The 14710-nt window shown below is 43.9% G+C and overlaps 1 protein-coding gene across 3 annotated transcripts in view; it reads right to left on the bottom strand.

The window, feature by feature from the left end:
• Positions 1-3930: 3930 nt before the first annotated feature.
• The window catches only part of LOC132892889 (beta-1,3-galactosyl-O-glycosyl-glycoprotein beta-1,6-N-acetylglucosaminyltransferase-like), a 59454-nt gene continuing 48674 nt past the window's right edge, over positions 3931-14710 (bottom strand). For 2 of the 3 annotated variants that reach the window (XM_060931379.1, XM_060931378.1), the window contains exon 3: positions 3931-6101. In XM_060931379.1, coding sequence (XP_060787362.1) covers positions 4812-6101 — 1290 coding nt within the window. In that variant the 3' untranslated portion in view covers positions 3931-4811. Of the gene's footprint in view, positions 6102-7086; positions 7256-14710 lie in introns of those variants that run through there. The other variant, XM_060931380.1, reaches the window with a different exon arrangement.

Below are 14710 nucleotides of genomic sequence, written 5' to 3' on the forward strand. Positions count from 1 at the left end.
TTTATGAATATAAATATTATTTATAAATGTTTGTTTTTTTAAATAATAAAAAAAACAACAAAATGGACAAGGACACATAAAAACACAACTAAACTGTAAATTACTTTGATCAGATTTATTGACAACTTGCACATAAAACCATGTCAATACACAGGCCTAATTAGGCCAATTAAAAAAGATGGCCCTAAGTAGCCCTAAAGAAGTCAAAAGATGTGCCAAGGTTAAGTACTCCACCAACAGGCCAAGTGACTAAATATTCACTAGAACTTAATAATAAAAAGACATAAATAACAGATGGTACATTAACTTAAACAACTCCCACAAACTCCCACTCCCACAAACATACCCTCCCAATCATTACTTCACAGCACTATGTTACATGGGCAGACAAGCCAGCTACATTTTACATGTCGAAGCCAGAAGCCTTTTATTTTTCACCAGCTTGTCCACATTGGGGGACAGGCTCTGGGCCGTGGCTATTTTCATGACATCATTGAGATGTCCATGTGTCATACGATTGCGCATTTTCGATTTACTAATATTCATAACTGAAAATGCCTGCTCACATAAATATGTTGTCCTAAACATACAGAGTATTTTACCTGCAAATGCAGTGATAGTCGGGTACTCAGGTGGCAACGATTGGTAGAATGATTCAATACCAACAGATTTGTACATGTCCTTCAACCGCGTGCAGCATTGCAAGTCTATCAGTTCCATTTGCATCGCCTCGGGGACCTCAGAAGCATCCGTGGTGAATGGAGAGCCAAAAAATGCAAAGTCCTTTTCCAGTTCAGTGAAAACCGTGAATCGATTGGCAAACTCGTGCATGAGACCGGAAAGCAAGTTTGCATACTTGTCCATGCTCTGATGACTGACAGACAGAGATTTCAAACAGGGGAAGTGGGCTGCATTGCGCTGACAGAGCTGTGCCTTCCATAACGCAAGTTTACGTTGAAACGCACAGACACCGTCGTATTATACTCGGTAACGAGTTTGTTGCGACCTTGCATATTAACATTCAATAAGTTCAGGTGTTCGGTAATGTCCACTAAAAAGGCAAGGTCCCTGGTCCATTCGGTGTCATCCAATTCCTCCACAGGCTTCCCTTTAGCCTGCATGAACTCGGCTATCTCTTTGCGCAATTTGTAGAACCGTTTGAGCACTGCGCCTCGGCTCAACCAACGCACATCGGTGTGATAGGGAAGGCCCTGGTGGATGTCATTTTCAGATAAAAATGCATCGAATTGCCGGTGGTTGAGCCCTCTCGCTCTGATAAAATTGACAGTGGCAATATAATTTAAAATTTAAACAGTCTGTGGCGCGAATTGGACCGATGCAAATGGCAGGGCCATCAGGCAAATCTCCGCCTCTGACGTCAATGCGATCGGCAGTGAAAGACAGGTAATTGTTCTGTAATAATTGTTCGATGGGGTGCGGCAGACATTGATGACTCTCTGCCAGCCGAACGATTAGAGGGCCATCAGCAAGGGGGCCGGATTAGATGTTCATTCGGGCCGGATCCGGCCCGCGGGCCGCCACCATGGCACCGTGTTTGTCTGTATGGTGATTGGTGAACCACTTTGCATCACAGAATATGCCGTAGCGGTGCAGCTGCATGGACTCTGGGGCCTGTGATTGTATTGCCCAGACCAGTTGGTCTCCTAGTGGAAAATCCTTAAAAAATGCTCTGACTCTGTTAGTAATCATCAACTCTGTTGCTGTTAAACCAGGCAATCCATGACCAGAACTGATAACAGAGTTGGCAGTTTTCCACCATTTTACGGTATGTCTTAACTCCACATGCTAACCTCAACCTAGCTACCATGCGGCATGTATAGAAACAGAATTTTATGGATTTTAATCTTTTTTTGTTTTAATGAATGAGAGATTCACTCCGATATCACCATAACAGATTTGACTAATAATTCATCTTTGACTAATAAATAATGAGAGAAGAAACAGAGCATACCTCACTGCCTTTCTGAAGTTTCCTGCCAGAAGTGACATCTCTCAGTGCAGGTGTCATGCGCATTATTAAAAGTATTTGTGGATTTTATGCGCTTTTATAACAGAGTTCACAGAGTTGACAAGAACATTGGAATGGGTAAAAAAAAAAAAAAAAGACTGAAATTTCACATAATACAGAAAATAGACTTTCTATACAATTGATTTCAGAACAGTTAATAGAATAAGCCCCAAAAAACAGATTGTTAGACTGAATCACTTAATGTTTATTCAAGCTGAATGTGTGAATCAGGAGTCGAAGATAGCCAATAACGTGGGGGGGAGGAGTGGGAGTCATTTAGTTAATGTTTTATGGATAAATTGGATCCAAACTGTTCATTAAGCATTGCTGTTGGTGAAAGTTTGTCATAATGTTCATTATTGTTCAAAACTGATTCCATAAAGGCGGCACGGTCGTGTAGTGGTTAGCGCTGTCGCCTCACAGCAAGAAGGTCCGGGTTCGAGCCCCGTGGCCGGCGAGGGCCTTTCTGTGCGGAGTTTGCATGTTCTCCCCGTGTCCGCGTGGGTTTCCTCCGGGTGCTCCGGTTTCCCCCACAGTCCAAAGACGTGCAGGTTAGGTTAACTGGTGACTCTAAATTGACCGTAGGTGTGAGTGTGAATGGTTGTCTGTGTCTATGTGTCAGCCCTGCGATGACCTGGCGACTTGTCCAGGGTGTACCCCGCCTTTCGCCCATAGTCAGCTGGGATAGGCTCCAGCTTGCCTGCGACCATGTAGAAGGATAAAGCGGCTAGAGAGAATGAGGGGATGATTCCATAAACATTTCATTTGAGAAGAATAACAAAAGGTTTATCTCGGAGATGCGAAATGTACCATATCCCCTCATTCTCATTATCTCTAGCCGCTTTATCCTGTTCTACAGGGTCGCAGGCAAGCTGGAGCCTATCCCAGCTGACTACGGGTGAAAGGCGGGGTACACCCTGGACAAGTCGCCAGGTCATCGCAGGGCTGACACATAGACACAGACAACCATTCACACTCACGGTCAATTTAGAGTCACCAGTTAACCTAACCTGCATGTCTTTGGACTGTGGGGGAAACCAGAGCACCCGGAGGAAACCCACGCGGACACGGGGAGAACATGCAAACTCCGCACAGAAAGGCCCTCGCCGGCCCCGGGGCTCGAACCCGGACCTTCTTGCTGTGAGGCGACAGCGCTAACCACTACACCACCGTGCCGCCTTTATGGAATCAGTTTTGAACAATAATGAACATTATGACAAACTTTCACCAACAGCAATGCTTAATGAACAGTTTGGACCCAATTTATCCATAAAACATTAACTAAATGACTCCCCCCCACACACATTATTGGCTATCTTCGACTCCTGATTCACACATTCAGCTTGAATAAACATTAAGTGATTCAGTCTAACAATCTGTTTTTTGGGGCTTATTCTATTAGCTGTTCTGAAATCAATTGTATAGAAAGTATATTTTCTGTATTATGTGAAATTTCAGTCTTTTTTTTTTTTTTTACCCATTCCAATGTTCTTGTCAAGTCTGTGAACTCTGTTATAAAAGCGCATAAAATCCACAAATACTTTTAATAATGCGCATGACACCTGCACTGAGAGATGTCACTTCTGGCAGGAAACTTCAGAAAGGCAGTGAGGTATGCTCTGTTCCTTCTCTCATTATTTATTAGTCAAAGATGAATTATTAGTCAAATCTGTTATGGTGATATCGGAGTGAATCTCTCATTCATTAAAACAAAAAAAGATTAAAATCCATAAAATTCTGTTTCTATACATGCCGCATGGTAGCTAGGTTGAGGTTAGCATGTGGAGTTAAGACATACCGTAAAATGGTGGAAAACTGCCAACTCTGTTATCAGTTCTGGTCATGGATTGCCTGGTTTAACAGCAACAGAGTTGATGATTACTAACAGAGTCAGAGCATTTTTTAAGGATTTTCCACAGTAGCTCTTCTGTGGGATTGGACCATATGGGCTAGCCTTCATGCCCCATGAGAATCACTGAGCCTTCGACACCCATGATCCTGTCACCGGATCACAGGTTGTGGGGGAACCAAAACACCAAGAACAGCAGCAGACATCCAAAAACATTTCAACATACCCACAATTTCAGAACAAGCATTACATGAATACAGTGCAATACATTTTCAACATACCCACAATTTCACAACAAGCATTACATTACACACACACATCAAACCGGGAGCTAACAAATAGCCCCATCACGCAGTGCAACAGTAAGACAGAATTAACATGTACAAGCAGGAAAACAAACAAACCCAACAAGAACAGCAGCAGCAAAGGAACAAAAACAGAGTATACATGAGACAGCAGTTGTATATACAGTTGTGAATACAGGATATACACACCAGACCATCACATCCATACATGGATACATGGACCTTCCCCAAAGTGGCTTCACAAAGTTTGATGCACACAATATTTTTCCCTTCTTTTTCCTTCACTAAATCCAAGAAGCTGAAACCTGTTCCAGAATGACACCTGTTCCAACCCCACTGAACACCTTTGGGATGAATCTGAATGTTGACTTCACTCCAGGCCTCCTCACCCAACATTACTCCCTGACCTCACTAATGCTCTTTTGGCTGAATGGGCACAAATCCCCACAGCCACATTCCAAAATTTAGTGGAAAGGCTCCCAAGAAGAGTTTAGGTTCTTATAGAAGCAAAGTTGGACCAACTCCATATTAATCCCAATGTTTTTGGAATGAAATGTTCAACAAGTACATAGGGGTATGATATTCAGGTGTCCACAAACTTTTGTCCATATAGTATACATGTATGAATTTAATGATACTGTTTTAGCGCTTTGTTTCTGAGGTACTTCTCCAAGCATCGAATGGTGATTGGGTCAAAATCTGTGTCAAATTTATTAGCAAATAAATGATGCTGCTCTGTTATCCACTGCAGGTCCCCAACCCCATATACACAAACACTCCGAACATGAATACCCTGACAGGCAGGGTACACTGCATTGATGTTCCCCTCATGTCTTGTCCATTTGATTAGCCGGGAGATGCTGTAAGTGTCCGTGATGTCAAATTTAGAGTGTGCACGAAGAAACCCTGGGACACCAGGAATGCGTTGCATTGTAGCCCAAATAAATTCATCAGGGCTGTATGTATCATTTAACCATGACATCAACACCTGGGCTTTGGGGTCCTCAAGCACATAACGCACAAAATCACGACTCACCACTATGTATGCACCACCTGTGAATATCTTCATGCCAAAGGGTGGCGGTTTTTTATTTTGGTTGGTTCTCCGAATTCTGCCATTTATCACTTGGTATCTTTTTTTCCATCTATGCACCTTATTCTGGGGTGTGGTCACAGTCTCCAGGCTGTTACCACCAGCTAGTGCTTTAAGGGCATGTACTATCTCCAGGTTGGTTTTGATGGGGAAATCCTGCCCACACAGGTTGATGAAGTACTTCCAACGGTTGCTAACCTGGTAAAGATCCTTCATGCAATTGATGTCAGCCTGGACACGACTCCAGCTGGCGTAGACCACCTGTTCAAACTGGCTAGCCAAGAAAACGTTATCAATGCAAGAGACAATGGCATTAATCGCCCTCATAGTGGACTCGGGGGCTTTTTTGTCCACATGGATACAGTAAAAATTCTGAGGGCTGTATATGGACCTAAGGAGCCTCTCAAAATTCTGTACCTTGTGGTGAATGACAATGGAATATGCCACTGGGAATGCCTCTTCCTCCTCACTCAGTGGGGACAGGAGGTATTTCCGAGTCCTCAGGAACTTTTCACAGTCTTTCGTCTGCTTGACATATTGTTCATCAGTAATCCGTGTTATGTTCTTAAAGCTCTTTGTGATGGTCAGAATCTTAGCACGTTTAATCTCATCAATGTCTCCTTGTAAAATTTTCTTGCAGTCACACTCGTCCTCTGGAGTTTCATCATCTCTGAACATCAGTGATTTGTAATTCATCTTTGACTTTTCATAGATGATCAGAGAGACCAAGAGTATGAGTACACAAACTCCAGATAACAATGACCTCCAGAATCTTCTCTGTTGGACTTTTATTGACGCCATCAGCAAAACTGTTAGTAGTGTCACCTGTAGCAATCAGAGTGCATTATGTTAGGACTGGGGATATTGTATTCCTAGTAACAAGACTTGTGCAGGCTTTTGTATGTCTAGTCTGTATCAACATTTATTTGATAGAGAACAAAACTAGATTTACAAAGGACCATTAGGAAAGGACTACCACAGAGTTCGCTGGAGGCCATTTAATGCATTTCCAGAATTTGGCTGATATAATTGGGGGAAAAAAGTGTTACTTAGCTTTTGATGACTCTGAGGAGAGCTGTGATGAAAATCAGTAAAACTTATTCATGTGGGACTGAAAATGTACACGTCAACCAGTAACAATTAATTTGTAAACAAAAGTACTGATCACAATGAAACACACTGGTGCAGTAAGTTTAGTTTGGTGCCAATCCAAAGATATGCACATTTATTCTATCCACATTCACTGAATATGAGCAATCGCGCACTCTGATTGGCTATCAGCTCATATACCATGAGTAGAGAAAAACAAAATGGCGGCGCATGTTGCTGAACCTACCAAAGACGAAATAAAAAGTCTACTTGAAAACTTGAAAAATTCTTTTGAATGTGGAAAGAATAAAACAATTATTCCACTCAATCTCGTCATACATGGCTTATAGCCAACTCGGCGCTATGCGCCTCGTCGGCTATCAGCTCATATATGACTCAATTTCGTGGAATAACTTACCTGTAAATGCTGCTGTGGGTGAATTAGTGTTGAATCATTATTTATTATTAATGCACATCTAACACAATAAAGGACAATGACTTTCTCAAACTGTAACAAAATTTTAATCCATTTCTGCCAAATGTTTGATACTTCATACTGCACAGTGTTTCCTATTCGTTCCTGAATATTTAACCCAGTCTTTCCAAGCCATTGTATGATATTTGAAACCCCCCCCCCCCCCCCCCGAGTCTTTCAAATGCTTACTAAACCCAAGCTCAGCAGTCCAACATTATTCTACTGATGACAGAAAATATCTCTTACCATGACCATGCTGTTGATATATGACACAAAGTGGTTGGTTTTACAGCTGTAATAGGTCCAGAATGTAGCAGCCAAAGATCTTATGAATCAGTTTGCTATTAATACCCTGGTTACCTATAGCCATGGACACCGCACTGTTCTGGAGCATTGCGGAAATAAAATAACCTCCAGTCTGTTCCACTGAAAGCTGCCTTCATATTTATACAGTGTGTTCCTGAGCCTCATTTGCTTACCTGTGGGTCGAGCTTATCATACTGCTGATATCTGATACAGAGTGGTTGGTTGTTCTGCTGTGTAATCTGCTATAGGTCAGGCATGTACACAGCTAGAAATCTTATTAGTTTTGTTAATCTTGCACTGTTTACCTATTTCAGTGATTCTTAAACTGGGAGCCAGGTCCCTTCACTATAGACAGTCCATATTTTGCTTTTGCACAGCTCTTAGCACACCTGTTCCAAGCACAGAGTGTATATACCAGAGGTGGGCAAACTACGCCCCGCGGGCCACATCCGGCCCGTTGGCGTTTTTAATCCGGCCCGCGGACGACAATCATATAAACACGATTGAGCAGATCTATAAACTATAAGTGTCAGTGTTATCACGTAGACAGGTGTTCTAGAGATCCGTCTTTCCAGTCAGTCGTATTCACGTGAGATTACATTTGCAGAGTGGTGCAGCGCGTGCCATGGAAGTCATTCTGGCGCCCGTGCCACTGATGATCTCGAGAACACAGGATAAAACTTTACAATGAGTGGTCCTAAAAAAAGAAAAGTGGACAGTGAGTGCAGGGTGTTCAATAAAGAATGGACAACTAAATATTTTTTTGCTGAAGTCCGATCAAAGGCTGTATGCCTTATTTGCAAAGAAACCGTTGCAGTTTTATAACATCAAACGGCACTTTTCCTCCAAGCATGCTAATTATGCTAACAACCAGTCAGTGCAAGCACAGACGAATACAGCTCAGCGGTTGCTGAGTGAATGTGAGTATTAACACTTTCTCTTTTTAAAACTATGTTGGAGCTGTAATAAGATGGTAGTCACATGTTTACAGGCATAATAATATAAAAAGTATAACTCTTAGTAATTTTGGTTGTCGTGGGTGGCTGCTGTAGTGCTGGTGTTTGTTTTTAAGTACCATGTGCTTTTGGGTGTCTGCTCCGCCCCTCATTTATGTCCCTGTCTGCTATTATAGGTGTATTATGAGCAGCTGACCTTGCTTCTGCTTATATCTGTTCCTGGACTTTTGCCTGTGGAGGTTATTCTGATCTATGAGTGGCCTTTTGGAATATGAAAACCTGTTTGGAACCTGTGTTTTGATTTTTTGAGGACTGGAAATATTTCAGTGAGTGACTTTGAACCTGAAAACCAGTTTGGAGTTTTTTGCTTTCTTGAGCTGTTTTGTCTGATTTTGTGGGCTGGATGGATCTAGTGCCAAACCATTGAACTGCAAATATGTTGGCATGGTGTGGTACCCAAACTGTTGAACTGCAAACATTTTGGAATGGTGTGGTACCTCTCCTACTAATGGTGGTTGGTTGTACTGGCAGGCTGGAAGTGGATGGTTAAAAAAAAAAAAACACTCAGGTGTAAATCTACGAGTTCAGTGAAATGTACAAAAATGATATGTACTGATATGTAATTTAGTTCAATTTAATGATATGCAATTTAGTTGTATGTATAAAATGATACAAATATACAAATACACTGGCATCCTACTCATCCTGGCAGCTCAAAGATGTAATTTAAGAATTAAGTGTGCTACTTTTCTTACTGTCACGTGTGTGTGTGTGTGTGTGTGTGTGTGTGTGTGTGTGTGTGTGTGTGTGTATTACTTTTCTGGATGGATCCAGTGCCAATCTATTGAACTGCAAGCATTTTTCTGCTCTGTCTTTGTTGACTGAGAACTAAAATAAATGTCAATCTGATCTGCATTTGGGTATCTGTCAGTGAAGGCCTTACAATAACACTAAAGCTTTTCCGGTTTATGTTCGACATGTATGAATTTGGTGTTGGCCCGGCCCGCCTGGCAAATTTGAGTTTGTGAAAAAGAGGACACCTCAGTGTGTGTGTGTGTGTGTGTGTGGGGGGGGGGGGGGGGGGGGGGGAGCGTATCACATGTTCATATACAAATATGTCCACAGACATGGTGACGATATATGAAAATGAGCTTTAACAACACTAACATATAAAAAAAAAACATTGCCTCAAAATGTGCAAACACTGCTTCAAATGTGCAAAAACAAAATTAAACATTATTGTGCCATTCAGTGCTGTGATAAAGTAATATATAAAATATAAAGTAAAAGTTTTCAATGTTTGTCCCTATAAAACAATAATGGTAACCTAAAAAAATACAAAATAAAACAATTTGTTAACATAAACATAATTATTTGTATGGGCACAAAATAAAACATTTCAAAAAAAGTAATAGGCTACACTGGCCTATGGCTTTTCAGTCCTCCTCACGTGGGACATATTTCTCAGATGACTGAATCTTTCCCAACAGTTGTCTATTGCCGATTAAATAGGAATGGAAATCTTTGCAGGTCATGTTCTTGAAATTGTACTGTGTGCACAGAATCCCCTTCAGTGAATCAACAGACAAGCGATTCCTCTCCTTGGTCCATTGGGCTTGCATCAGTGAAAAGATTCGCTCAACATTTGCATTGTGAGCAGGTATGGCAAAAAAAAACAAAACCTGTGCCATCTTAAGCAGCTCTGAATGAAAATCGACACACTTGGATCTTTCAAAGAATTTGGTCCACCTCTGGTGTGCTAGTAGATCACTGAAGTCTGCATCACTGTTACTTCTCTCAATGAATTTCTTTAGATTGGTGACCTGATCAAAGCACTTTGAATCATCAATTTCCACCCCTTTCCCAGCTAGGTGCCTGATGCAGCCCTCTACATCATTCCAGTCAGGAATTTCACTCAGATCCATCCACATAAAAGTGGAAAACTCCTCCATGGGTGCCATCCATCTCTCTAGATAGTCAGAACATGAACTGTACAGGTCCTGTACTTGAGCACTGAAATGGTCACACCTTTGTCCATATCCATCCTTCTGCTTTTGTGCCAGCATACTCTTGATTTTAAGAGGCATGAAGTTGTTCATCTTGCGTTCATGAAGCATGCTCTGGACCCTGTTCAGAATCCTCTTTACTTCCACAACTGAATTGCTCTCCCTCTCTTGGATATGCGACTGAAATACACACAAGTGAATGCATTTGCCAGAGGTAAATCTCACTGAACTCGTCTTCAGGAAAACTTCCTGATCTGCATTGGTGGCTTTTCCTGTGACAAAAAGAATGCTTTCAAAGCTGGATACATCTGTAGCAATCTCTCAATCCCTGGGAATAATGACAGCCATCGTGTCTTGCTATGAGATTGGAGAGTTCTAAATTCAACTTCAGCAAACTCACAGTACTCCTTCAGACTCTCTGCGCGCACAGTGTAGATGTGGAAATGTTGATACATTTTGAAAATGATGTGCTCAATGTCAACATCCAGTGTGTCTGCTCCATGGTGAACACAATTGTTCAGAATATGTGCTGGACAGCCTACACCAATAAGAGCTGTGTTCTGCAAGGACTTTTTTAAATTGGCAAACACATTCTTCCCGTCCTCATTACGCCGGATTCCTCCAAACATTGTATTGCAGTTGTCACCAGTAAATGCAATGTATTTAGAAAATATCCCATTCTTTTCCACTGTGTCTTATGTACTGTGCAATAGTGTCAGCTGATTTATTTGGGGTGCTTTTAATTTCAAGTAATTTACTTTGCACACCACCGTTCTTCCAATCAAAATACTGAATGAGCAGAGGGAATATTTTCACTGCTCCGTGACTGCTGCCATCAGTAGACACGCCACAGTAGGGAATATCTTGAAGTGCTTCTAGAGCAAAGTCAACAGAATGTGGGGCTATCACGGTGTTTACAATTGCTTCTGTCTTTGTTCGAGCACTTGAGAAGTTTTGAGCTGTTGGGGTATCTGTGAAAACCTTTTTTAACAAGCCAGATGTGCAGTCCATTGACCTGTAGCTTTCGTGGTGCTTAACCGTGTAAAAAGCATAGGCACCCTCTGCTGCAGTGACAGCTGCACTCTCGGATTTACTTACAAAAAACTCTGAGTTTGGATGATGAGCTCTCACCCCTCACTGCCGTTGTATGCTTGGCTGAACTTGTGTGCTTGTAAGTCGTTGGCACCTTCATTTGCCACTGACACGTAAGTGCCTGCTTTACACATCAGACACTCAGCTTCGTATGGATCGCGACTAAGACGAAAGCATGGAAATTTCTTTTTTAGTTCACCCATGAACTTACATTTATGTCTCGGCATAGCTGCAGAGATGCCAGGTACATGTGCTCTCTTTGATAAACAAGGAAGCTCACGGCGCGCTACTTTTGGTGCACACTGACCAATTAAATGATTAGCCCACAGAAAAGGCTATCGACCAGTGGGCCTGAGATAGGGTGCAATCAGGGGGGCTGAGGCGGCGATTTGGGTGGAACTTTGACCAGGTGGACAACGATAACAAACACGGAAGGTTTGAAAGTAAAATACTGTACAGTGAATGTAAAGTGGACAATGGCAGAGGAATCAGATGGCAGTAATATAAGAGATCATTATGGTTTGGATGATGATGAAATGTTTTGGGAGGAAGTGAGGAAAAAACAAGCGAGACCAAGATTAGATTCTAACAGCAGCAATGAATCCGTAAACACTGTTAAAAGGAGCAAACCTGAATTAAGAACTAGAACCAAGGAGCCAGACAAAGAGGTTTGGAAAGTAATCATAGTGTTTGATCAACAAGGAAGGCCAGATCTACACCCCATTCATGTTACCAAAGCAATAGAAAAAGAAATAGGTAAAATTAATCATGCTCGATTTATGGGAAATGGTAGGCTACTGATTTTTGCAGCGTCTGAAGCTCAGCGAGATAAGATCTTAAAGAAGAGTACATTAAATCGTTCTAAAATAACATCACGCATCCCAGGATTAGCGGCAAAGAAAAGAGGAGTTATAACTGGGATTCCAGTTTCAGTGTCCACTGATGAGGTCAAGAACAATCTGAAAGGGGGAGAAATAGTTGATGCAAAATGCTTGTCTAAAGGCAAAGAAAAAACAGTTGGTCAGTTTTACTCTTTAAGAATGAAATGCCTGCCAAAGTCCAAATGGGTTTCATGAGCTACCCAGTGCGAGAATTCATTCCCCCTCCGATACGATGTTTTAAATGTCAACGTTTTTGCCATGTAGCAGCACAATGTAGAGGTAAACTTAGATGTGCAAAGTGTGGAGGTGAACATGAGTATGGGAAATGTGGGCAGAATGTTCAGTTAGAATGTTGCAACTGTGGAGGTCAGCATAGTTGTTAGGGTTTTGCTGGGATTCGAACCTGGTTCGTTGGTGTGATAATCCAGCAAACCCCCACTAGGCCACCAGGGGGATGACTCAAATGCAGAGGCGTGAGGCGGAAGTAGAAAAAGAATCAAAAGGTTTATTTAAACTATATACACTATATACAGGGCAAAACAAAAGACAAAAAAAAACCAAAGAGTATAATCCAAAAGAAAAGCAAAGTGCAAAAATACAAAAGCTAAGATCAAAAAACACAGTACAAAGGGAACTGGAGATAAACATAACAGCACAAAGACTCCGTGACAAGAGGACTGAACTCAGGGGTATAAATAGACAAACTAATTAAGGACACAGGTGAAGATAATTAGGCAATTAACACAAACACAAAACACAGGAACAGTGGCGGCCTCTAGAGGCCAAAATAAACACGACATGAAAAGGAAATAACAGCGGCCTCTAGAGGCCAAAACAGTCCTAGTCCTAACAGGACCCCCCCCTCTAGGAGCGTCTCCTGACGTTCCCAGGGCGATCCGGATGGGCCGAATGGAAGTCCCGACATAGTTCTTTATCAAGGACATCCCGAGCAGGAACCCAGCAGCGCTCCTCAGGACCATAGCCCTCCCAGTCCACCAGATATTGCAACCCGCCGCGGACCCGGCGGGAGTCAAGCAGGCGATTCACAGTGAACACAGTCTGCCCCTGGAAGATGCGGGGGGGTGGGGGGTTCCTAGGGGCAGGGGCATACGTAGACGTCAGTACGGGCCGTAACAGGGAAACATGGAAAGTGGGGTTGATCCTCAGAGTCCGGGGCAACTGGAGCCGGTAGGAGACAGGGTTCACCCTGCGCACCACCTTGAAGGGGCCAATGTAGCGAGGAGCAAGCTTGCGGTTCTCCACCCGCAGTGGAAGGTCCTTAGTGGACAGCCAAACACGCTGCCCAGGGCGGAAAGCGTGTGCAGGTCTTCTATGGCGGTTGGCCTGAGTCTGGTTGGTTCTGGAGGTCTGTATGAGGGTCTTCCTGACCTTGCTCCAGGTCTTGCGACACCGTCTCACATATTGGTTGACCGAGGGCACCCCCGCGTCCTCCTCCTGGTCCGGGAACAGAGGTGGCTGGAACCCGAATTGGCACTGGAATGGCGACAGCTTGGTGGCCGATGACTGCAGGGTGTTGTGGGCGTACTCCGCCCATGGCAGCCAGGTGCTCCACGATGTCGGGTTATCCATAGCCAGGCCTCGCAGGGTGGTTTCCAGGTCCTGGTTGAGCCTCTCCGTCTGACCATTGGACTGTGGGTGAAACCCAGAGGAGAGGCTGGCAGTGGCTCCGATGACCTTGCAGAACCCGTGCCACACTCGGGAGGAGAACTGGGGCCCTCGGTCTGAGACGATGTCCTGTGGAAGACCAAAGACTCGGAAGACATGATTAAACAAAAGTTTCGCAGTTTCAAGAGCAGAGGGGAGTTTGCACAGTGGTATGAAGCGGCAGGCCTTGGAGAATCTGTCAACTAAGACCAAAATGACCGTGTTACCTTGTGACTCAGGGAGACCCGTGATAAAGTCGACTGCCACGTGGGACCAGGGACGCCGGGGAATGGTCAGAGGATGCAGGAGACCCTGGGGACGCTGTCGTGGGTTCTTGGTTCTGGTGCAAACCTCACAGGACAGGACAAATGACCTTACTTCCTTCTCCATGTTAGGCCACCAGAAGTGTCTTTTCAGGAAGTCCAGGGTCCTCCGAGCTCCCGGGTGGGCGGTGAGAGGGGAAGAGTGACCCCACTGGAGAACCTTGGCCCGGGCTTGATGTGGGACGTACAAGAGGCCTGGTGGCCCCGTCCCAGGACCGGGGTCCTGGCGTTGGGCTCGTCGGACAGCCTCCTCAATACCCCAGCGGACAGGGGCCACAATCCGGGACACAGGGATAATAGGCCCGACTTCATTCTCCCTGTTAGTGGCAGAGAACAGTCTGGACAGTGCGTCAGGTTTGGTGTTCTTGGAGCCGGGGCGGTATGAGAGGGTGAAGTCAAACCGACTGAAAAACAGGGCCCACCTAGCCTGTCGAGGGTTCAGTCTCTTGGCTTGCTGGAGGTACTCCAGGTTCTTGTGGTCAGTCCAAACCAGGAATGGATGTTGTGCTCCCTCCAGCCAGTGCCTCCACTCCTCAAGGGCCAGTTTGACCGCTAGCAGTTCTCGATCCCCCACATCGTACCGGGACTCAGCAGGACTCAGGCGGTGGGAGAAGTAAGCGCAGGGGTGCAGCTTTCCTTCC

This window comes from Neoarius graeffei, chromosome 10 (genome assembly GCF_027579695.1).
Source record: "Neoarius graeffei isolate fNeoGra1 chromosome 10, fNeoGra1.pri, whole genome shotgun sequence".
In the NCBI taxonomy this organism is placed as follows: domain Eukaryota; kingdom Metazoa; phylum Chordata; class Actinopteri; order Siluriformes; family Ariidae; genus Neoarius; species Neoarius graeffei.